This window comes from Mastomys coucha, unplaced genomic scaffold (genome assembly GCF_008632895.1).
Source record: "Mastomys coucha isolate ucsf_1 unplaced genomic scaffold, UCSF_Mcou_1 pScaffold21, whole genome shotgun sequence".
Taxonomy (NCBI): Eukaryota; Metazoa; Chordata; class Mammalia; order Rodentia; family Muridae; genus Mastomys; species Mastomys coucha.
The window spans coordinates 107,369,867-107,394,435 of NW_022196904.1; the positions used below are offsets into that span (position 1 = coordinate 107,369,867).

At 46.1% G+C, this 24,569-nt stretch overlaps 1 protein-coding gene across 6 annotated transcripts in view; it reads right to left on the bottom strand.

Annotated features, from left to right (window-relative positions):
* Syt17 (synaptotagmin 17) overlaps positions 1-24,569 on the bottom strand; it is a 66,504-nt gene that overhangs the window by 31,436 nt on the left and 10,499 nt on the right. For all 6 annotated transcript variants that reach the window (XM_031388040.1, XM_031388039.1, XM_031388034.1 and 3 more), the window contains 2 exons: positions 23,157-23,305; positions 20,844-21,463 (listed from right to left, as the gene is read on the bottom strand). In XM_031388040.1, the coding sequence (XP_031243900.1) occupies positions 20,844-21,463; positions 23,157-23,304 (768 nt within the window). In that variant the 5' untranslated portion in view covers position 23,305. The remainder of the gene's footprint in view (positions 1-20,843; positions 21,464-23,156; positions 23,306-24,569) is intronic.

Below are 24,569 nucleotides of genomic sequence, written 5' to 3' on the forward strand. Positions count from 1 at the left end.
TGAGACCTGCCCTTGTCATTATATCCCACCTGGTTTTCCTGCCTTGGCCTGGAGGGTCAGAGGCTCAAGACAGGAAAGTTGACTTGGTACTCTGGGTCACAAGAACACTTCAGGGCCTTGGTGTAGCTGCTTGTAGCCTCCTGCTGGTCCTCTGGGGCCTGGAAGGCACAGCATCCTTAGCGGCTGACCCTGCAGGCATGCATGCCTGTGTTCCTGTCAGTGAGGCTGAGATTCCACAAGAGCCCAGGCTAGAGGAAGCCATCAGGTTGTCAAGAGCTGTCTCCTTCCCAGGCTTATAATCCGGAATAGCACCTCCCTCCTTTTTTCTAATATCTACAAGCTTCTTGACTCATGATGCCTTCTATGTGGAGCTGGGGGATGGTGGTGGGGTGGATTAACAGCTCACTGTCAGCCTGCCTAAACACAAAGGGATAAACTTGAAGTGTTTAAAGAATAGAATGAAAGGTAAGATGGCTGGAGTGTGGCTGGATTCTAGAGGCATCCATGGGAGCCATGGCAAGCTGCTCAGTAGCTGCCCCAGTGGGAGCCTGCTCAGCTTTGGCCATTCTCAGAGGAAATGAAAGAGGACAGGAGGCCATTACCTGAGCCCTCAGTGCTCAGGGACCTCTTGGGTCCTTTCTGCCATCTTCAAGGGCAGATAGATAGCATTGCTGTCTACTTGGGCCACTGACTGGATTCTCCAGGGCAGCTTCCTGGAGAATTGTTTTTCTTCAATGAGCTTCCTCATTGTTTTTCTAAGTGTTTCTTGTCTTAAATAAAGCCAAACTCTTTTATCCTTCTGTTACTGTAGGCTTCAAGCTTCCTTCCCCTCTGCCTCCCTTGTCCACCCCACATCAACACCATAGCACCCACTCTTCTCCTCCCAGGGAAGCATGCACATTGATCCAGTTGCTCTTCTTCTGGCTCATCATGGGAGTGATCAATTTGTAGCCTGAGGGACAGTCAGTGAAAACTAAAGAGAAGGCTAACTGAACAATGGTAGAGGCCTTGATGGTTCCGTGAACAGTCCCTGGACCCTCAGCCCAGAGGGCGTCGTAGTTGTGACCACCACAGCAAACTGCCCATAAGACATCACCACAGGCCAGACTCCATCCCTCTACAGCTGCTATTCTGTCCTTCTAGAGACTCCCCCTTCACAAATGACAGAATCCATCCAAACCATGCAGTTCATATTATGAATGAGACCTGCAAGATGCAAGCTTAGCTCCTGTGTTTAGTCTTGCGTGACCTTGGCAATTAAGGTGCAGTCATAGACATTTAGCAAGCCATACATAATCTATTGGGTAAGGAGAGGCAAAAAAACAAATCAGAGAACCAGGGACTGCATGCCTACCAGCATAGCTATCATCACGACAAACAAATGAATACACAGAGGCAGAAAACAGGATTGGCAAGATTGCTCCATGGGTAAAATCACTTGCTGCCATGCCCGGCCACCAGAACCCACAAGGCAGTCAGAGAGAGTTGATGCCTGCAAGTTGTCATCTGATCTCAAATCATAAGGACAGCAGGATCACTAGAACCCACGTAAGAGACAGCACTGGAATCCCAATGCCAGGAGGCAGAGACAGGTGGGTTCCTAGAGCTTGCTGGTTAGCTAGCCCAGCCAATTAGTGAGCCCCTGGTTCAGGGAGACATTGTTTCATAACATCAGGTGGCAAATGACTGAGGAACACCAGCAACACTGACATCTAAACTTTATATGAGTGTGCATACATATCACACACATGCATACATACCGCACACATACATACAGATACAACATTGTACCCATATGTACAAAATTTGACACACAGTCATCATGGATCCAGCAATTATGCTACTAGAGAAAATAGATCTTCACACAAAAAACTTATCCATGAGCTAGGCTTTAAGTGGGGGAACCTCAGCATCTGGGAGGGGGGAGGTGGGAGGCTCATGAGTTCAAGACCAACTTGGACCCTGTCTCAAAAAGACCCAAGCCAAACCAAGAGAGAATCCAACAAAACTGTACCAGATGTTCATGGCAGTGCTATTCATGACAGCCCAGCATCCATTAGTAAGTGGAGCAGCAGTATGGTATATGTACACGATTAAATGTTCTTCAGTCATAAGAAAGAATATGGGCTGGCTCCACAGCTTAGTGGGTAAAGGCACATTCCATCAAAGCCTCTGTTGCAGGATAGTTGATCACACTGTGAAACCCGAGATTGTGTTATTTACTGAAAAAAAAAAAAAACCTGTTTCTAGATGGGGTGTGTCTCGGCCCTAGCATCCACCTTTAATCAAAGAGCTTTCTGATTATCATAAACAGGATTAAATAAAGGCAACCATAACCATAGGTCAAGAGGCAGGGCAAGCCACCAGTTGACAGGGAGTGAACACAGGAAAAAAAAAACTATAGAGAATAGGAGGAAGTCAGGAGGACAGAGAGACACGCAGGAAGTAGGGGGGAGGGACTTCCAGTTTGAAGGGATTTTGAGACAGTGTGGTAAGGGAGAGGTTCCTTTTGGGATGTCTGCTGAGGAGGAAGGTCAGTTGGGTGTTTTCTCTGCCTCTCTAAGCTAGCAGGCTTTCATCCCAGCATTTGCGTTCTGAGTCTTTATTGGTAAAACCAAACGTTTGAGATTTTGTTAAAGACAACCAGCCTGAGGACCTGAGTCACATCTCTAAAACCCAGAATGGGAGGAAAGAACCAACTCCTGAAAGTTGTCCTCCAACCTCCAAACATGTGCTGTGGTACTTGTGCTCATGCATGTGCACACAAGCTTACACACACACACACACTGTTTAAATAAAGGAATGAATTACTGACACATGCTACACAGATGAACCTGGAAAGCATGCTTGACACAAAGGATTACGTGCCGTATGATCCCATGAATAAAGTACCCAAGAGAGGAATGTACATGCTGTGGCAGTTAACCTTCACGGTCCACTTGACCGAGTCAAATCACTCTTAGGTGATTTTATATACCTCGGTGTGTCTGTGGGGATGTTTCCAGGGAGGCTTAATTGAAGAGGGAAGGAGCACCCTGAATGTGGAACCCACTGCCCCATGGACTGGGGTCCCAGTCTGAGCTGAGGACCAGCTTTCATTTCTCTGTTCCCTGAATTCAGACAGTGTGACTAGCTGCCTTTCTCTCCTGCCACCATGCCTTCCCCACCATGACTGTCTGAAAGCTCAAATGAGCCAACTAAGCTTCCTTAAGCTGCTTTTTGCAGGCATTTTATCATAGCAACAAGAGAAATGACACAGCAAGAGAGATCATAGTGGTGTTTTCCAGGATCTGAGAAGATGGGAAATTCAGGATGGTCACGTTATGGGTACCATCGCCTTGTCTGAGTGATGGAATGTTCTGGAACTAGGTAGGTATGATGGTTGTTACACCACTGAGGGAACCAACACCAATGAACTGTAGACTTTAAAATGACTACATTAATATTATATGAACTTAACCTCCATCCAAAAAGCCATCAAAGGCCTACAGCACACTAGAGAGCCTCAGGTTTGATCCACCCACAGCAGGATGTGGTCACCAAGGCTTCCTGGAGAAGGAGGTACAAGGGACAGGTCCTGAAATGTAAGCAGGATTTTGTCAAACTTATCTTGTAGCAGAGAAATATTGCAAGGATGTTGACACCCAGCAGACGGATAGAAGCAGGGAGCCTTTGCTCTAACCCCATTGCCTTTTCTTGCTTAGGTCCTGAATTCCTCCTCTTCATAACACAAAGTTCCAAGTAGCTTGTTATTAATAACAAAGTAGCTGAGATAGTTAATAGCTTAGATTTTGAAGAAAGTAAATTATGGCTCTCCTTTATAAAGAGTTCTACCCCAGGCAACTAATTTCAAGTTATTGAGTTGGTAAGTGGGGAAGATAGGGGTATCCTCCCACTTAAGCAGGATGGAGGTGTACTTGGGACCCCTGTAGGAGCAAGTGGGACCCCCATCTCTATTTCAAATAAGAGAGATGTATATTTTGGGGGCAAGAATATGATATTTCATAAATAAGGAATTATTGAGAAATTAGAAAGCCGGGGCCTGGGGGAGACAAATGGGTGAGATTATGTGCTGCCCAAGTATGAGGACCTGAATTCAAATCCCCAGCATCTATGTAGAAAAAGATGGGCATGGCCATGTATCTGTCTGTAACTCCAGTGCTGTGTGTGTGTGTGTGTGTGTGTGTGTGTGTGTGTGATCACTGAGGCTTGCTGGCCACCAGTCTAGCTCCATATTCAGTAAGAGACTCTATCTCAAGAAATGAAGCCAAGAGTAGTGAAGCAGGACAAGACAACGGATGTCCTCCTCAGACTCCCATGTGCATTCGTTCACACAGATACATTCATATATATACCTGACACACTCATACACAGAGAGATGCACATAGAGAGACAGAGAGATAACACACAGAGAGACGGAGAGAGGCAGACCCTCACAGAGAGACAGACACACACATACACACACACATGCACAGAGAGATATGCATAGAAAGACAGAGAGATTGTACCTAGAGAGACAGAGAGAGGACATACACACAGAGACAGATACACTTATATACACAGAGAAAGAAAGAAGAGATGACAGACAGACAGAAAGAAAGAGAGACAGACAGACAGGCAGAGAAACAGAGAGACACAGACTAAACAAAGGAAGAAAACATGAGGTGATGGCTGGTGCAGGAATCCTGCAGTTCCCAGGGAAATCTCAAATGTCACCTTCTCATCTAAGCTCTTCATTGAATTGAAAACAGCCTGGTCTCACCATCACGCAACCATGTTTTATATTCTTTGTGGCACTCTGTCCTTACCAGATGTCTTTGTGTTCCCCATAAAGGCCATCACAGTGCCCATCTGGCTATCCCTATACAGGATGGGAGTGTCCAATCTTTTGAAATTATGACATTATCATTTATAAATGTGTCAGGCCACATTCACAGCTACCCTGGGACACATGTGGCACATGGATAAGGACAGTCCCTCACTTCCAGTGACTCAACTTGGCATTTCTTTTTTCCATATTGTCTTGGAGTCTAGTATTTTGATCATTGCCTGAGTTGGGGGGTGGGGCATATATCTGTAGTTTCTCTCTTGTGATATTATGAGCAGCAGATATAGCTCACACCACTCATGCAAGGACAAGGGAAGACACCAGTCCACAAGGGTGCTCTTCTACTCAACTGTAACGTTTGGAAGGTTAGATGCCATTTCTGTCATTCTCACTAAATGCCTGAGACTATCAGTTTATAAAGAGAAAAAGTTTATGGGGTTTGAATCCACCACACCCTTTGCTCTGGGGCTGTGTGAGGCAGGGTATCACAGTGGGAGTTCGTGGTGGAACAGATCACTAATATCATGGCGGGTGAAATGTGCATTGGTGAATTGCCATTGCTGTTCTAGCTCACTGAGAAGCTGCACAGGGAGCAGGTACCTCCTCCCATTCCAGACCCAATCATGTTGGTCTCAAAGTGCCCTCCAAAGATCCCTGCCTTGGAGGCAGGCTGCCCTCTAATTCTGTAGCAAGGAGTTAAGAGGGCTAAAAACACAGTGCCCTTGAGAAGCATGAGATAGTATACGGCCTTCAATGGGGGTCACTATTGTTCTTCCCACAGTATAAAAATGCCTACCATGGGAAACAGAACCCATAAGCTAGACCCCAGAGGGACTGGAGTGAGAGCCAAGGTGACCACTTCTTCCCCAGTGTATTTCTGTCAGATGCTTGTGATCCCTGATGGCATTGCCTTGTTTATTCTCTTAGGCATCTCTGTCAGATGTTGTAAACACCTGGCTTGATGGCTTGCGGGAGGTGCCTGCTTCCAGGGCCAGCTTCTCAGTGAGCCTGAACAGCAGGTTACAGTTCATCAATGCATTTCCTATCTCACTTGCTCTTATCTGCTCACTGCTTGTCTGCTCCTGCTGCTCTTATGGTCTCCATGCACTTAATAAACGCACTACATAGGTCTGCCACAGGTCCCCCTCTGGACCACACAGGACAGCTAAAGAGGAGAAGACATCTTGGGCCCCTTTAGTGGCACATCCCCAGTGACCTAAAGACCTTCCGTTATGTCCCACTTAAAGGCCCCATCACCTTGCTGTAGCACTGACTGAGACTCAAGCTTTCACCACAATGGGGGTTAATAAGGATGCAGACTACAGCATGCTTTCAGCTTTCAATATTTTTAATTCACAGTGGCTCTGTGGGAACGTGACTGCACATTCAAGTTGTATGCATGCACTTCACGCCACTCCAGTATGGGGGATCCTGAGACCAAGCTACGCAATCCCCCAAATGGAGACAGAACCACTGTCACATCATGACCCCCAAGTGGACATGAGCAAGACAAGTCTGTCACTGTCCTTATTAGCCTCAGGAGACTGGAAGCTGAGGTGGGAGGAGCAACTGAGTGGGAGGAGCAACTGGGTGGAAGAACAACGGGGTGGGAGGAGCAACTGGGCGGGAGGAGCAACTGGGTGGAAGAATCATTTCTGACTTTTCCCTTTTGAGGAGATGTCACAAATAAACAAGCCTCATTTCCTTTTTTATAAAAGCCTGATGAGCTTAATTGAGTAGCACCACGTGGGGTGGGCTAAGAAGACCCAAAATAGACAGTCTGTAAATTACTCAAATGAATCCAGAGGCCTCCCTGCCAGCTCTCCCAGCAGCTCACCCTGCAAATGCCATAGCTCTCCACCCAGGCTAAAAGAAAAAGAAAAAGATAGGGAAGGAAAAGAAAAGAAAAGAAAAGTAGTAGAAAGGAAGGAAGGAAGGAAGGAAGGAAGGAAGGAAGGAAGGAAGGAAGGAAGGGAGGGAGGGAGGGAGGAAGGAAGAAAATGAAAATGCAAATCCTCTTCTGCAGTCAAGCTCTAATCAATAAAAAGGAAATCAAAGAAAACCATCTGGGACAGAGGACATTTTCTGGGGAAAACAAGAGCCAGATTCTCTCCTCACAGGCTTTCTTTGAAGTGCTTCTAAACACTCCTGCTCCTGCTCATATCCTCACAGAAAGCTTCACAAGTGTGCACACAGCTTTTAATGAGACACAAACACAGCTGCCCTACGGTCCCCTTGTCTTTATCCTGACCACCTGGGAGAAGCCTTTTGTTTCCTAATTCACTGTTCAAACAACCTTTCTAAAGAATTTTTTTTAAGCAAAATCCATTTTCCAGAAAAACACATTTTAGTATTTACAAAATACAGCACTTCACACACTTGATCAGTATGTCCTTGTCTCCTCTCACCTCTGTCCATACAGTTGCCTGTATTTACATAGCTTGTGTCCTGCTGAGGACACAGGCAGATTCCAATGTTTTCTTGTAGAAAATCTTCAACACATACATTTCCCACATAATGACGTAGCTGCGCATCAGCCATAAAAGTATTGTCTTATATTCTACACTGGATTATAACTATTTTCCTATTGATAGATAATTAGTTTGTGTGTAGTATGTGCATGTGTGTGTTTATATGTGTGCACATTTGTGTTTATGTGTATGTATGTTGTCCAGAGGCTGACATAAGGGAATCTTCCTCAATTCCTCTCTACCATATTCATTGAGACATGATCGCTCAATAAAACCCATAGCTCACAGGTACAGCTAGTCTTACTAACTGGCTTGCTCCAGGGAATCCACTGTCTCTAGTGCTAGGGATCTGATCATGTTTATGCAGCTAAGAAATCTTCCTAGCCCCCAGCCCCACCCAGCTATTTGTAGTGACCTCTATGGAATACTTAGGAATGTTCTTTTAGATTATATCCTTCTCATAGACCCTAAGGTAGGATAATCAGCTCAAGAAACAGTAAGATCTTTTATTGACAGGATTGGTTGCCAAAGGAGTAAGCTAACTTCATGGTCACCAGTAGACAAGATTTGAATCTGAGCCTGGAGGTCGGGGGGATGGGACTGGAAAGGAGTATTAATGCTTGAACAAATGGGTGCAAGGTCATGGTGACTCCTAACATATGGCTGTTCACATTCTCCAATGGATTATTGTCATGGCTTGAATGTAACGCTGGGTTTGAATATTGGTCCCCAGCTGCCAGTGCTGTTTGGAGAGACTATGGAACCTTTGGGACATAGGGATTAGCTGGTGGAAGCAGTTCACTGGGGCAGGTCTTGAAGGTTTCTTATCTGTTTCTGCTACTAGGATGAGGAGTGTTGTGCCCAGCCCCAAGCATTTTCTACCATGGACCAAGATGCTCTAGTCACCACACTGTCCCTGACATGATGAACTACACATCTGAACTGTGAGCCAAAGAAAACCCCTCCCTTAAAGTTGCTTCTATTAAGTATTTTGTCCCAATGACAAGAAAATTAGCAGAATTATCCAGTCAGGTGTCAATTTAATGTTCATTAGTCCCCCTTTATCACTTATTGATGGGGGATATGGTCCAATTTTCAGTGGGTGCCTAAAATCACAGATAATAATAGTCTATACATACCATGACTTCTCTACTCATGTTTACCTACAGTTAAACTAAATTTACTATAGATTAGGCATATTAATAATATAAGAAGAATCGGGGGAGGGGGGGCTGGAGAGATGGCTCAGTGGTTAAGAGCGCTGACTGCTCTTCCAGAGGTCTTGAGTTCAATTCCCAGCAACCACATGGTGGCTCACAACCATCTGTAATGGGATCCGATGCCCTCTTCTGGTGTGTCTGAAGACAGCAGCAGTTTACTCACATACGTGAAATAAATAAATCTTTTAAAAAAAAAGAATCAGAATAATGTACTATAATAAGCTGTTTAAAACTTATGAATCATTTCACAAATTTTCCATTTACATCTTTAGATCATGTTTGACCCTGGTGAGCCCATCGAAAGCAAAATCATGCTCAGGAGAGGATTACTGTCTGTCCTCTTGTTGAGAGCCATTGATTTCTGACTTTCCATCAAAGTCTAAGGTCCTCTCCATGCCCACAATGTGGGTGATAACACAGTGGGCTGTATCTGTCTGCCATGGTCAAGCCTTTCATCATTCTTGTCCAGTGATGTCTTAGTTCATTGACAGAAGGCTGTGATAAAATACCTTCCCAAAGCAATTTTAAAGGGAAAGGGTTTAATTCCAGCTTACAGTTCCAAAGGGTCACAGTCTATCATGGCAGGTAAGGCATGGCAACAGGAGCATGATGATGATGGTCACACTGAAAACCCCAGAGAAATGGAATAATGGGGGTGGGCTCTAACTAGAGGGGAAGGGAGGGAGGTCAATACAGAAGGAGAAGGATGGACAAATACACTGAGGTTGTTTGATAAAGACTCACATTATTTTATACTTACCTAAAGTTATACACACAGTTGGTGTGTATGTATACATAAATATATACATTAAGATACATGTTTATATAGATATTTATACACACATACATATTAAAGGAAATTAAGCCATTTGAGTTGACAATGCTCCCCACAAGAACCATAGTCAAACAAAACTGTCTAACAATACTAAAATCCTAGTACCAGACACAAGTAGGAACAACCTTTGAAGGGTTGTTTAGGATAATCCAAGCAACAACAGAGGTCATCAGTGTAGCCCTTGGTTGACTCTGAAGGGTTGAGGATGGGCTCCTACTGCTGACAATAATACCACACACTTAGGACACAGGACTCAGATGAATGGAACTCGGCCTGACCTAGAAGACTCTTTCCTATGGTTTAGCTTCCATGGTTCCAGAAAACACTATAGAAGCTGCCAAGGAAGAGGGCAATTAAATAGTCTGCCCAGCAGCAACACCTATGAACCACAATTACTAGCCTGGCAAGATAGGAATAAAGGCACAGTAAGTGGCACCCACATGTTGGTGGGTATCAACCAACAGCTGTCTAATTGGACCTAAGGTTCACTTAAACAGGAGGGACGTCATCCCAGGCACTGGAAACCTAGCCAGCTTCCGGGGGCTAGTGAGCAATGCCCCAAGGGTTACATTTACACCACAGCTCCTGCATCTATGGCTCAGGAAACACTGGGGAAGATGGGGTGAAGAGATTGTAAGAGACAAGACGTCTGCTGAGAAATTCCTTCCTTGAGATGGTTGTGTTAGCAAGACCCGATGATAGCGATATCAATGGACATGTTAATGTGGAAGGGAGGAAATGTCATCCTACTCCTAGACGATGAGCTATTAAACGCTGGGGGAAGGAGAATTTGCTTCTCCCAGGGATAGGCCTCTTATTGGCTGTCCAACTCAGAGTGGTCAGCCTGGAAATCATGTATATACTACCACCAGCAAAATAGACTCAGCAGATTTTGTGTGTGTGTGTGAGAGAGAGAGCATGTATACATGTATGCACCTACATTTATCTATATGTATGTAACAAATATACTTAAAGAAAAAGAGACTATCAGCTTGAGAGGGGGTACAAGGAGGGATTCAAGGGAGCATAGTTGGGGTTAGGGGGCTGGCGGGAGGAAAGAAGAAATTGATGGCCCAGGCCCAGTGACATATTTCTTCCATCAAGGTATCTCCTCCTAAAGGTCTACAACCTTCCCAAGCAGCATCGTTTTCAACGCACGAGCCTGTGAGGGACATTTCATACTCAAACCACAGCAGATGAGTAGCTGGTCAGGGAGTTTAGTTTGTGTTTTCCTGACTGCTCAGGAGAATGGGTATTTTCTTCAGGACTTTGAAAATCTTGTCCATTTCTTTTTGCTCATTTTTCTACTGGCTATTATTCTTTTCTTACTAATGTACAAAAGACCTTCAATATTACAGATACTAATCATTCGGCAGTTATAGGTGGCTGGAGTTATGTGCCCCCCCCCCAAAAAAAATACTTGCTGTGTTCAATTTCAACCCCAAAGCATGTTAGAAAGACCTTCCTTATTTTAAACAGTCCTGACAGGTAGTTGGTCAAGATTAAGCTGTTCTGGAGAGGGAGGACCCCGACCCAATATGGTTGACATCCCTAAAAAGGGGAAACAGACTTAAATACAGAGAATACACATGCAGATGACAGTGTATGCCTAGATGACAGAGGACACAACGGATGGACAGCAAACCATGGAAAACTAAGAGAAGTGCAGAGCAGACCCTTCCTTTGTGCCAAGGGCACATGGCTCAAGCAACACCTTCCAGAATCAGGGGAACAGCTAACCTCTCTGTTTTGAGCTGCCCATGTGCAGTACTTAATTATGTCATGCTGGCAAACCAACACATTAGTGCAAACACATTCCCCAGCTCACAGCTTGTCTTCATGTCTTACCAGAGCTTCTGGTCTAAAAGAAGCCCACCAACTTCATGTGGTAAATGCATTCATTTGCTCCTTCTATGGTTTGTACTCTTTTTTGACCATTTAAAAAGATACTTAGCTATGATTAAGTTATAAAAATATTCTTAGTTTCCTTCTAAGATGGACTTCCAAATGTAAGTTCTTGACTATGTGTACAAGCAAGGTAAGGCCCTATTTTATGTTTCTTTTCCTTACCTTTCCTCCTCTTTTTTAAAAAAATATTTATTCATTCATTTATTTATTAGACAAGTTTCATGTAAGACAGGCTTGTCTCAAACTCAACAAGTAGATGAGGATGGCCTTGAACTTCTGATCCTTCTTGTCTCTACCTCTTGAGTCCTGGAAATTCAGACATGCTCTACCATGTTTGTTTTAAGCAGTGCTGGGGAGAGAACCCAAGCCTTTGCCCATGCTAGGGAAACATTTCACCCACTGAGCCACACCCCAGCCTTCTCTTTTTCTTTCTGCTCCTCAGGGCTGAGAGCTCATTCGGAGCAGTATCTCCATCTTCCCGATGCTTCTGGCACACAGCAGACCTGCTGTAAATGCTGCCCAGTGAACTGTTTGCTTATAGCTTTGTGTGTGGCACTCAGTCCTCCAAGAAAGCTTGGAGAGCAGGTCAGCATTATGGTGTCTGAGAGTTTCTGTCTTAGACTCAATGGCCATCCAGACACAGCCAACCTACTTCTGATCCAGCCACTCCATCACAAAGGAGCCAGATTCATTCTGTACCAACTAGGCAGCCAGTGAGCATCTTATTGCAAGTGCTCAGCCCCAACCTGAGCCCAGGCTAGGTATGCTGCCTGGTCTCCATCTACCCAGTGACCTCAGTGGAGAGCTGATAGGTAGCTGAGTTAGACTCTGCATTGCTGTGACCAAAGCCTGGATATATACCCAGCGGAAGGGAAGAGGGTTTACTTTAGCTCATAGCTTTGGAGGTTTCTGCTCACATTGTGGGAAACAGGAAACTGAGTAGACCAGTAGAGGGACAGGGAAGCTAGGGCCCTCAAGGATGTGCCCCAGGGATGCATCTCCTCTAACCAGACTCCACCTTCCACAGCTTTACCGCTTGACAACAGTCTATTGAAATGGAGAATCTACCAATGGATCAAACCATTCATTAGGACATAACCTTCATGGTCTAATCATTTCTGGGCAGACACATCCAGAGGCATGTCTTACTAATCTCCAGTGCTCAATAATCAGGCACTGTCTGAGTGACCACAGGATGTAGCAGTGGCTCAGACAGGTGAGAGACCCTGTGACGGCATTTCTAGTTTATAAACAACTCCCATAACCAATGACCTACTTATGCAATGACTTAAATAGGCCAAGGGCATGTATCATAAAGAGTAAGAAATTCTGGCCGGGCTGTGGTGGCGCACGCCTTTAATCCCAGCACTTGGGAGGCAGAGGCAGGCGGATTTCTGAGTTCGAGGCCAGCCTGGTCTACAGAGTGAGTTCCAGGACAGCCAGGGCTATACAGAGAAACCCTATCTCGAAAAACCAAAAAAAAAAAAAAAAAGTAAGAAATTCTATGGGAACTCATCTTCCCAAGCCTCCCCTGCATAAATGATGCTGAGCTAAGAAAGGAAGGAGAAACTGGAATTCAAGAGTTGCCATAGTTTGCACAAGAAAGTTTTTTGATGCTCCATGTGTCAAAGGCGTGGCCCCTACCTTGGTGTTATATGAGGTGGAGTTTTCAGTTGTTAGAGGTGTGTGACCTATTTGGAGGCCTTTTGATGCCTGCGGGTTTGTCCTTAAGGGAGAATGAAGGACATTGGTCACTCTCCTCTTGCTCCCCAGCCACTTTGTGAGTGGTTTCACTCTTCATATGCGCACAGCATAAGGTCATATCTCAGGCCCAAAGCAGTGTTGTTTCAAGTCACTGGTTTAGATAAGATCACTTAGGGATCTGAACTTTAGATTAATGCAGATCACAGAGGTCCTCCCCATCACCCTCAGCATCCTGTTTGCCAGTCAAATGAGTCATCACAACCACCTTCTTCTCACCCTTGTCCCCTAATTCCCTGCCTAGCACCCAGCTCAGCAAACCTCTCATTCCAGCAAACTTCATGACATCCTAGAGATCCTTCCTTTTATATTTCAGATAATTCACAGCAAGGTGGTATTCACCCACATGCTCTTTGGCTATCAGGGAGTGGGCACTCTGGGGAACTGGGCTCTGGTGCAGCTCTGGGCATCAGGTTTCGAATAGGCCTCTCAGAGGCTACTCCAGGGGAGTGTCAGTGTGGGGAACAGTTTAGGACTCTGAGTCCTATCACTTTCAGTCTAGACTTCAAGCCCCCATTCTCAACTTCATCCCCAAACCCACTTGGAACTGACACATGAGAAACCTGCCACATTCAGGATACAAATGAACCACAGCCACTGCAGACAATATGTACTGGGCATGGTCCAAGTGTGATCTCATCCAGCTCTCAGAGAACCTGGTGATGAGGATGGTGATGATGACAGTGACACTATTAGGGTTCAGGCACAAGTCTAATATCACCCACCAGTCAAGTGGCAGAGCCCAACTATAAGTAAAAAAAATTCATGTTTGGTGTCTATACCCAGAACCTGGCACAGAGTTTCTAGGACATTTCGGGTCCCTATAGTAAGGAGCATACCTTTTGTATGCCAATGACACTGCTTTTTCCCTGGGACCTCTAGGTAACTTAAGGGTGGGACTGACAACCAGAAAGACCATGAGTGGAGAGTTGGAGACAATTATCCCCATTCTCTGACTTCCAGAGAGAGGTGACTGGGTAGAGGCTTAGTTCAACCATCAGTTGACAGTGGTTCAATCATGTTTGTTACCATGGAGATTCACCCACGTTCACAAGCATCAGGGGTTGGAAAACATCTAGACTGGAGATTCTGGCAGGGTGGTAATAGAGTGGTGGGCTCAAAGGGGTGGGGGAGACTTCACATTCGCCTCCCCAGTGCCTGTCCTCACTGCCCTTCTGCTGGCAGTTGCTAGATTGCATCCTCCATAAGGATACTGTCCTGATGCTCTCTGTCCTAGTGCAAGGGGCCAGAGCCCCATGGGCTGAAGCTGCTGAAAATGTGAGCTAGCATAAGAAGGAAAGGGCTTAAGCTGGGCTCCGTGATTTACAGTCTAGTCGGACTAAGTGGTTAAGTGGGACTTATGAGTGGGAGACACTAACTTAGGCAGGGAAGAGTCTGAATTGAAACAAAGATGGGCTCAGGGAAATGGAGATTTGATTGTTGTGGAGGCTAACACACACATTTAGTATCAGAATTCTAAGTCAAACAGTTCACAGTGACTGCTCCTAAGGAGGCCATAATGGAGGCCGTGAGAGGCCGAATCTTCACACTGTACAAGCCTCCTGTGACAGACAGAAAATTGAGGCTGAGCATTGAAGTCAAAGCTTTCTGAGCACATACACCTAGTAGGTGGCAGAGCCAGGACTTGAACTTAGGCCTATGCGATTGCAGGGCCCATGCTTTTACTTGCCACTGGACCATATTATTGGGGAGAAGGGGGCAGGCAGTCGAGATGGTTAGGACAGTAGCAAGATCTGTCTGGAAGTCAGGCAACCCAATTAGTCCTGATTCTACCATGAAAATCTGTGTGACCTTGGACTAGTCACTCAATCTTTCTGTGATGCAGGCTCCTTACTTAAGCGATAGGGATGTTTACCTACATTGCTACTGGTTCTTCCTTCAGTTCTTGTAACTATGGATCAAAAGCTCATGTTGGGGACAGTAAGATAGCATAGCATGTGTCCTGGTTGATTTTTTTTTTTTCAACTTGACACAAGCTAGAGTTATCTAGGAAGAGGCACCGCTATTGAGAAAATGTCTCTTGTCAGATTGCCTGAAGGCAGGTCTGTGGAGCATTTTCCTGATTGCTAAATGATACAGAAGGGTCCAGCCTCCTGTGGGCAGTGCCACTCCTTGGCAGGTGGTCCTGTGTTGTATAAGAAAGTAGGCTGACAAACAATGGATGGAGCTTGGGGACTCTTATAGAAGAGTTGGGGGAAGGATTGCAGCCTGGAAGGGGATAGGAACTAAACAGGAAGTTCAACAAAGTTCAATCTGGACTCTTGGGGCCTCTCAGAGGCTGAACCTCCAACCAAGGAGCAAACATAGGCTAGACCTGAGCCTCCCCACACATATGTAGCAGAAGTTCAGCTTGGTCTTCATGTGGGTCCTGAACAACTGATGTAAGGGCTATCCCCAAAGCTGCTGCCTGTCCATGGGTTATGTTCTAGCTAGGCTGCCTTGTCTGGCCTCAGTGGGAGAGGATGTGCTTAGCCTCACAGAGACTTGATGTGCCAGGGTGGGGGGAATACTGGGGGGGGCACCATTTCAGAGGTGAGGGGAGAAGAGGAGAGGATTGTGGGAGGGGTGATGGGGGCAGTGAGTGGAATGTAAAGTGAATAAATAAAAATAAAATAAAAAAGGAAGAATGGAAGGAAGGAAGGAAGGAAGGAAGGAAGGAAGGAAGGAAGGAAGGAAGGAAGAGCTGAGCAAATCCATAGGGAGCAAGCCAGTAAGCAGCACTCTTTCCTGCCTTCTGCTTCAGTACCTGCTCCAGGTTCCTGCCTAGGCTTCTCTCAGTGGAATGTGACCCATATATAAGCCAAATAAAACCCTTTCCTGTCCAAGTAGGTTCTGGTCATGATGTTTGTCACAACAATAGAAAGCCGCAGGTAAGGGTACTTGTGTGTGCCTGATAACCTGAGTTTGATCCTGGATCCTACAGTCCCCACAAGCTGTCCTCTGACCTCCACAAGTGCTCCATAGTATATGCACACTAAGTAAATAAAAAAATGTAATTAAAATTTTAATAGGCTCTCAAGTGTGAAAATGATTTCTACTGAGGGAAGAAGGGCACAAAAGGCCCCCACATAGGGAAACTTCTAGTTTCTGCTGCTCTATAAGGCTCTCTCATCTGTTCCCCAGAAGCACTGGGACTGTCTACCAGAAGCTGAGTCAGAAACAGCTTTAACACACACATGCACATGCATGCACACATGCACGCATGCATGCACACACACACACACACACGCATGTATACATGCACACACATGCTTGTACGCACACATGCACACACACACACACACACACACACACACACACACTAGGTAGGGTTCTAAAAGGTCAGGGTCGACAGCATCTCAGAGCAAGTTTAAAACATTGCCATTTGCCTGGTTAAGGGCTGAACAGTGACAGTAGCAGTTGGTGAGGAATCTCAAAATACAGAAGGCAGTTAGGAGCCTCTGTTTACCAGGCTGTTTTTAGCAGTCCAGAAGGCAGGCTGGGGGCGTCCATAACTCCCGGCAGTTTCCAGGTACTGAGCCCAATCAGCAGAGAACTCTGAGTATCTCACGAGCCCTGGTGACACCACTCTATCTGCTGCTATCACAGTGCACATATGTCACTAGACATTTACCCAGATCTATGGGATGTACACGTTAACAGTGTACCCCAAACTGCAATAATGATGTGTTAACGTGGGCTTGTCTCTAGTACCAAACATACTGCTATGGTGAGTGAAGTGGGAAAGGGAGGACTGAGAGGGTGGGGTGGAGGGGAGTGATGAAAAACCTATATATCTCCCTCCTGATTCTCCTGCAAGCCCCAAACAGTTGTGTGAATGTGTGCATGTATGCGTGTGTGTATGTGTGTGTGTGCATGCTTGCTGTGGCATATATGTATATGGTCTTGTGTGTGTGCAGGCATGCATGCATTACGTGTATGTGTGCATGTGGGGGGTTTGAAGGTCAACATCCAGTATCTTTCTCAATTGCTCTCCACCTTATTTTTTATGTAAATATTTATTTCATTTTATATGTATGGGTGTTTTGGCTACATGCATACACACACACACACACACACACACACACACACACACACATATATATATATATACACAGACACACACACTACATGCATGCCTGGCATGATAGATCCCCTGGAACTTGAGTTACAGGCAATTGTGAGCTGTTGGGTGGTGCTGGGAATTGAACTCCAGTCCTCTAGAGGAGCAGCCAGTGCTCTTAACCCCTGAGCCATCCTTCCAGTTTCCTTCCACCTTATTTTTTGAGGCAAGGTCTCACAATGAACCCAAACATCCTTCTGCCCCAGCCCCACAAACACTGGGATTACAGACACATGCCTGGAACTTAGGTTTTTAGATGGGTACTAAACTTAGGTCCTAATGCTTGCAGAGCAAGCACATTACTAGCTGAGCCATCTGCCAAGCCAATCCAGGCCCCACCCACAATTGAAAAGAATTCTAGCAAGGCATGATGCTGCATGCCTGTAATCCTAGCACTCAGAAGTCTGAAGCAGGAGGACTGTGAGTTCAAAGCTAGTCCAAGTTGCTGGTGCTTTGCCCAACTGATATAGGTTTCTCTGTAAGAATGGCTAAGAGCGAAGCCCTCTGCATCTGGGTTCAAATGCCAGCAAGGCAGTCTTGGCTGCCAGTTTCCTAGGAGGGAAGAGGTAAGGACATGGAGGGAAGGAAGAGAAAGGAATTGGGAAAGAGAGAAGAGAGAGGAAGGTAAGAAAGGAAGAGAAGGAGGGAGGGGAGCAAGCCACAGCATGGCTCCCAGAGGACCGTGCCGGAAGGGAAGCTAACACTGAGCAAGACCTTGGGGTTGGGTTGTGTGGGTGTCAAACAGGTTCTCTGCTTCTCCAGGGTTTTGGATAAGGAATGGTGTTTGAGTTTGGCAAGATAGAACTCTCCCCCATCCCTCAACTGTAAACTTCTGAATGGCTGAGACGGGGTAGTTCTTTGAACACCAACTGTAGTCAACTACTGCCTTAGTTGCAGAGAGCACCCAGCAGGTCCTGATGGCAATGCCAATGGGAAGACCCACCCAGAGGAAGTGTCGATGGTATGAAGCCAGACTCACAACAGTCCCTGTGCCCTGCCTGCCCTTTCCTTGTGCTCCCTGCTTCAGCAAAGACCTGTGTCTGGATGTCACCTCCCATGATGGGCATTAGAGCTCTCTTACCTACTAGGACCACAGGCCAAAATTGCCAGGGAGTTAAGCTTCCAGTCCACAATAGCCTTCACTGAACAGTTCTGTGGGTGAGCAACATTGGGCTCGCATGTGTGTCTTGCACAAAGTCCTATGTCCCTGGCAGGTTTAAGGACCAGACAATGACCCACTGTGTTGATATGCACATCACACACTCTTTCTGACTTTCCAAATCTCTCCTGGTGTTCCCAGTTGGTGCTATCTCCCTGATAAATGATATGCCTTGCCTCGGAGCCTTCTTCTCAGGGAATCCATATGAAGAAAAGGGTAGATATCCATCTTGGAGGATAAACACACACACACACAGCTAACAGGACAGTCCTTTTGTCCCCACACTGGAGAACCAGTATGCCATTGGGATGTAACATGGCTCCAGGAGAGGGTAGTACACTTAAGTATGCACAATGCTCTAGGTTCAATCCTTAGCACAGCACTCACCACAAACCAACCAATGCGCCTCTGTGAAGGCAGCCCTGGGCCACTGAATTCTTGACCAAGACTGAACAGCTTTGAGATGCCCCAAGCATGTTCGTGTACAAATACCCTATTTGTAACTTCCTGGGCTGGGCCACCCTCACCATTGCAGTGTACAAGGTATGTCTCTTCCTGGCTGTGCCTTCTTCTCTGGACTGTTCAGCTCCCTCCCTCTGCCTGTAGCCTCTTGAAGTCACAGCTTAGCCTGTGGCCTTCGAGTGGCTTCCCCAGCAGCTAATCACATGCCTCTCATCTCCAGCTGGACATGGGAAGGAAGCAGATCACCACATAGTTTGCCTGAAAAACACCCGTGCGTCATCAACTCCACTGCCCTCATTTTTGTATTTTTTTTCTTCCAAATCACTTTCTGAAAGTCAAAATGATTGATAGCTTTATATCCTGGACAACCCCTGATTAAACAGGTCAGCATTGGCAGCAAAAGTGTTCCTAGGGAGCTTGGGTCATGAATCTGGTAAGATTTCACAGAACTGGAACTGGAGAGACGCCCATAAGAGTCCTTGCTTCATAAGCACAAGGACCTGAGTCTGGATCCCAGAACCCACTTGAGAACCCAGCTATGGCTATGCATGCTTATAACTCCTGTGCTATGGGGACAGAGACAGGAGGATCTCTTAGGGCTTGCTGGACACCAGTCTACTCCAGGTTCAGTGAGAGTCCCTGCCTCAGAGAAAGAAGGCAGAGAGTGACAGAGTAAGTAGGACACATGACATCCTCCTCTAGCCTCCGCATACAAATGCATATTCATATACCCTACACACTCCAGACCCATACACCTCCATACATACACCAAAGAGTGACAAGACTTCATAGAACTTCTCTGTCTTTGTGTTTGTGTGTGTGTGTGTGTCACACACACACACATTATCTACATGTATGCCCATGCACACACACATTATCTACATGTATGCCCATGCACACACACATATCTGTATGTATGCCCATGCACACATACGCATACTCACGCATGCTCTTGCAAATATATATACTCACACATGAATATGCATGCACATGTGTAGACATACACATATTCATATATACACATGCATACTACCCCACACGCACACACACTCACCCATGCAAGTACATTGTACTGGCTGGTTTTGTGTGTCAACTTGACACAGGCTGGAGTTATCAGAGAAAAGAGCTTCAGTTGGGGAAGTGCCTCCATGAGATCCAGCTGTGAGGCATTTTCTCAATTGGTGATCAAGGAGGGAGGGCCCATTGTAGGTGGTGCCATCCCTAGGTGGTAGTCTTAGGTTCTATAAGAGAGCAAGCTGAGCAAGCCAGGAGAAGCAAGCCAGTGAGTAACATCCCTCCATGGCCTCTGCATCAGCTCCTGCTTCCTGACATGCTTGAGTTCCAGTTCTGACTTCTTTTGGTGATGAATAGCAATGTGGAAATGTAAGCTGAATAAACCCTTTCCTCCCCAACTTGCTTCTTGGTCATGATGTTTGTGCAGGAATGGAAACCCTGACTAAGACATACATGGACACATATAAACACATACACATATGTGCACGTCCATGCACAATGTATGCCCATGCACAAACACATATGTACATGTACACACATATATGCATATGCACAGGTAAACACATACTCACATATGCATGCCCCTGCACATACACAATGTATATGCATGCATACACACATACACACATACTCACACATGCACACAAATATGGTAGGTGGTCATGTGTAATCACTAGAGTCTGAACTTGGTCTACTCCAGTTTACAGTGTCCTGTGGTATAGCTTATATGCTCTGGGCTGTAAAGCATTCTGAGGATGATTAGTGCTCTGCTGTTTTCAAAACTTCATATAAGCATAAAACTATTTCAAATAGAAACAACTTAAATACAATTTTTTTTGTCTTTGGCTTTTTTGACACAAGACCTTATATAGCCCGGGCTATCCTCAAATTCATTACATAGCTAAAGGTGACTCTGACCATCTGATCCTCACTACACCTCCCAAGTGCTGGGGTTACAGGAATGTGTCACCACACCCAACTTCAGAAGAAAAAGTTAAATAGTAAAATGAATTAAAATAACAATCTTTAAAAAAAAAGAATTTCTGGGGTGTCAAGCCTTACCTGAGAACTGGGGATCAGAGCCTTCCACCAATGGCCACCCTTCACCAAGTCTACCTCGCACAAAGGCACCGCTACTTTCCCAATCACACAGTGGCGGGAGAATTTGTCAAAATCCACCACAGTGAGCAGCAGGGTCCTCCTCTGGGCTTCTAGGAAGGGGATCTCGAAGGTGTAGCGCTCTTCAAACACGGGCTTCTGGGTCTTGCGTTTGACCCCCGTCTGCTTGGAGTTCTTCTGATCAGGCAGGAGGCAGATCTTGACGTAGGGGTTGGAGTGGGCCATGTCCTGGCGAGAGCCGTCGTGGGAGATTGGTGGTGGCAGGTCCCGGGCCTCGATCACTCTCACGGTGAGGTGGTTGTGCAGCAGGTCATACTGTGTGCTAAAGTGCAGCATGCCCAGCTGGTACTTGGACATGATCTCCTCATCAGTCAGGGAGTCTACGTCATCAAGATTAGAGTCAAGGGAATAAAGTCGGGGCTCAAACTTCCTGAAGTAGTCATCGGGGGTGTAGGTCCGGCGCAGCACAGACGGCTGGATGGGTTCCTTCTTGGCACTGAGAATGCCAAACTCAATGGGTTTGATGTCAATGAGTGGGGAGCTGGGGCGCCGGGAATCCAGACCTAAACAGCCACCAAGAACAATGATCACCACCACCAGCCACCTGGTGACATCAGCAAAGGTCCCCAGATGCCCACATGGGTTTCTCTGCTTCAATGGGCTCTTCTGTGCACACTGGAAATGCAGGTGTTTCATGCGCTTTGGAATCCAACACACCCAAGCACCCAGATGCTCAAAACCCTTACATGGTACAACATGGGGGCTGACCCAATAGCTCAGCACTTGCTACCAAGCCTGGGAACCTGAGCTCAGTCCCACATGTTGTGAAGAGAGAACCAGCTCCCAAAAGTTGTCCTCTGACCTCCACATATGCAGCATGGTTTGCACAGACACATACACACAGAGAGACAGAAAGACAGATAGAATGACATCCATACACAAAATTTAAGAATGGAAAAGAACAACATATTATCCATGCATGCTCACCCATATACATTCATGTAATGTCCAGACTGAAGAACACGAACAACATGTACTCCAGGCTAGCTATGAATGTAGCTCAGTACACGTGTAGATACATTGTATCCCAGTGCAAAAAGGCTGCATTACCCCCTGCACCATCTTCAAATAATTGCCAAGCTATGTATAATCCAAGTGCAATGAAATGAAACTTCCTGTGTTTGTCCTCCTACACTGTGGTGGATTCAGTCCAGGCCTTCATGCACGTAGGCAAGGCTCTACCACTGAGCTACAGGCATGAGCTTCTCTTCACTTTTTCTTTTGAGATAGGGCATCACCCAATTGCACAAACTATCCTTGCATTCATAATCCTCCTGTCTCAGCCTTTTGACTAGCTGGGATCATAGGCCTACACCACCAGGCTTGGCTACTACATCATATTGTTTAGGTAATAAAGACATGAAAAGAAAGTCTGTGTTAAGTATGGACACACACACACACTCACACACACACACACACACAATCTTTTTTTCTTGGTTCTTTGAGACCTGTCTTGCTAAGTAGCCTCTAATGGCCTGGAATTCACTAGGTAGCTGGCCTTGATTTTATAATTCTCCTACCTCAGCCTCTAAATGCCAGGGTCAGTTGAACCCTAGGGTTCCAAATGTGTGCATAAAGAGAAATAACTGCATTCTTGTTTATTGTGAGGAATGGTGGCCTCAGGAGCATTGCCATCACAGTCTTCAGAGTAGTGTGATACCAGTAGTACTCTAAGTGGATGATATGCCCTGAGCCATCTACTCCTATAGTCCCTTGGATTAAGTGAGACATTAGCACACCTTATGGATGAAGGAATAGACCATGCGTGCCTTCCAGAGCCTTACACTTGCAAGTGCAGGAACCAGGAGGGAAGCTTCCCCTCCCTAGATGAAGTGCAACAGTGCCCTACTTCAGGAGGGTGGGCCCAGGGGCCAGTATTCCTGGATGGAAGTCCAGTTAGGCTATGAATGAATGGAAAGCATGACATATCCGGGGCAATGCCCCTTGGTCTCCCTTATGTCTGTTTTCCTATTTCTATGACGCTGAGTGTAAGCACTGCTGGGGTTGTTTTGGGACAGGATCTCACTCTGAGATAGCTCAGGCTAGCCTGAAACTCATACCACTCCAGGCCATCCTAGATTCTCTTGTCTTAGATTCTCGAGTGCAGAGATTTCTGGCATGAGCCACCATGCTCAGCTAGCTTTCCCCCTGTACTAAGAGAATGTCCCCTCAACCCCAGCTGTCCCAGGCACTTACTGGAGATTCTCCGAGTCAGGCTGTATGTGGACTTGGATGTGTCTGAGGATGAGCGTCTCCCATCAGGGGAGTTGGTCCTTGGGGTCAAAGGAACATCGCTGGCTGTGTGCACGGAGTCACCATCCTTGTCATTGCTCCGGCTGGCCATCCTGCAGGAGGAGAAGGGGCTTCAATGGCTGTGGAGGCAATCCTCACCAGAGTTCCACATGGGCCTCTATCTGCTCTCTGCCTTCTCCCACAGTCCAACCACTAGCTATACCTTTACCAAACCATAGCAACGTTCAGTGACTGAACACAAGGACTCCTATCTTGGGACATTCATGGCAATGATGTGGCCTCTGACCCATGCTACATCACTTAGAACAATGGAAATATAGTCTTGCTTTTTGCACAAGCTGAAATAATTCAAAGATCTTATCCCTGCTTTAGAAAATAGCTTGTTGTGTGGAGGGCATGCAAACCTACACTGTTGCCACATGGGGGCACCACTGTGGGTGGATTGAAGCTGGAGACCTGTCAATCTTGGGTCTGGAAGGAACCATGTGGTTGTTTAGATGCATTTAGTTGCTCTTGGGGATCTGTGTCCTTCTGTCCCAACCATCTCTGTGCCTCTGATTTAACATCCTTTAAAAATATGCCATGACAATGTCACTCAAGGGTGGAATGGCGGGAGAATGGCTACAAAATGGCCCTGTGAACCAATGACTTGAGAACAGAAGTTGGAGGTAGAGAAGCAGTTATGGATTAGCAGTGGCAGTGACTCAACGTGATGCTAATGAAGACGAGAAATGCTAAGGAACTGGGGGAGGCATGGGCAGGATGCAGAAGAACAGATGGTGACGGAGATGAGAGATGAGAGATAAATGTTAGATGATAGATAGGTAGGGAGATGGGTGGATGGACAGACAGACAGACAGACACTTTGAATTGGAACTCTAGCTATATGCACCTGGGTGATTCCCTTCCCCTCTCTGTTCCTCCATTGTTCCATCTATAATGTGGGAATAACCAGAAAGCCACCTTCTCTGCCTGGTAAACCCTCAGAATGAGTTAATAAGCACTGAATGATACAGCAAAGACATAGCTGGATACTTGGTATGTTTTAGCTGATATTACAACAGGGGTGGCTCTAAAGATAACCCTAAATTGGGCATGGTGTATACCTGTAATCCCAGCATTCAGGAGACTGGGCAGAAGAATCTTAGGCTTGAGGTCAGCCTACCAAGAAAGATCTTGTCTCAAATGAGTAAATAAAATGAGGTCTTGCCAGTATGCAAGCTGGGCAGGGAAAGACAGAGGAGACTGCAAAGAGATATGGCTGCTAGTGATACTGTGCACAGGTAAATCTTCTGCACAGCGCACCCTGAGCCATAATGGCTGATTAAGGCCATCCAAACTGCATCCCCTCAACTT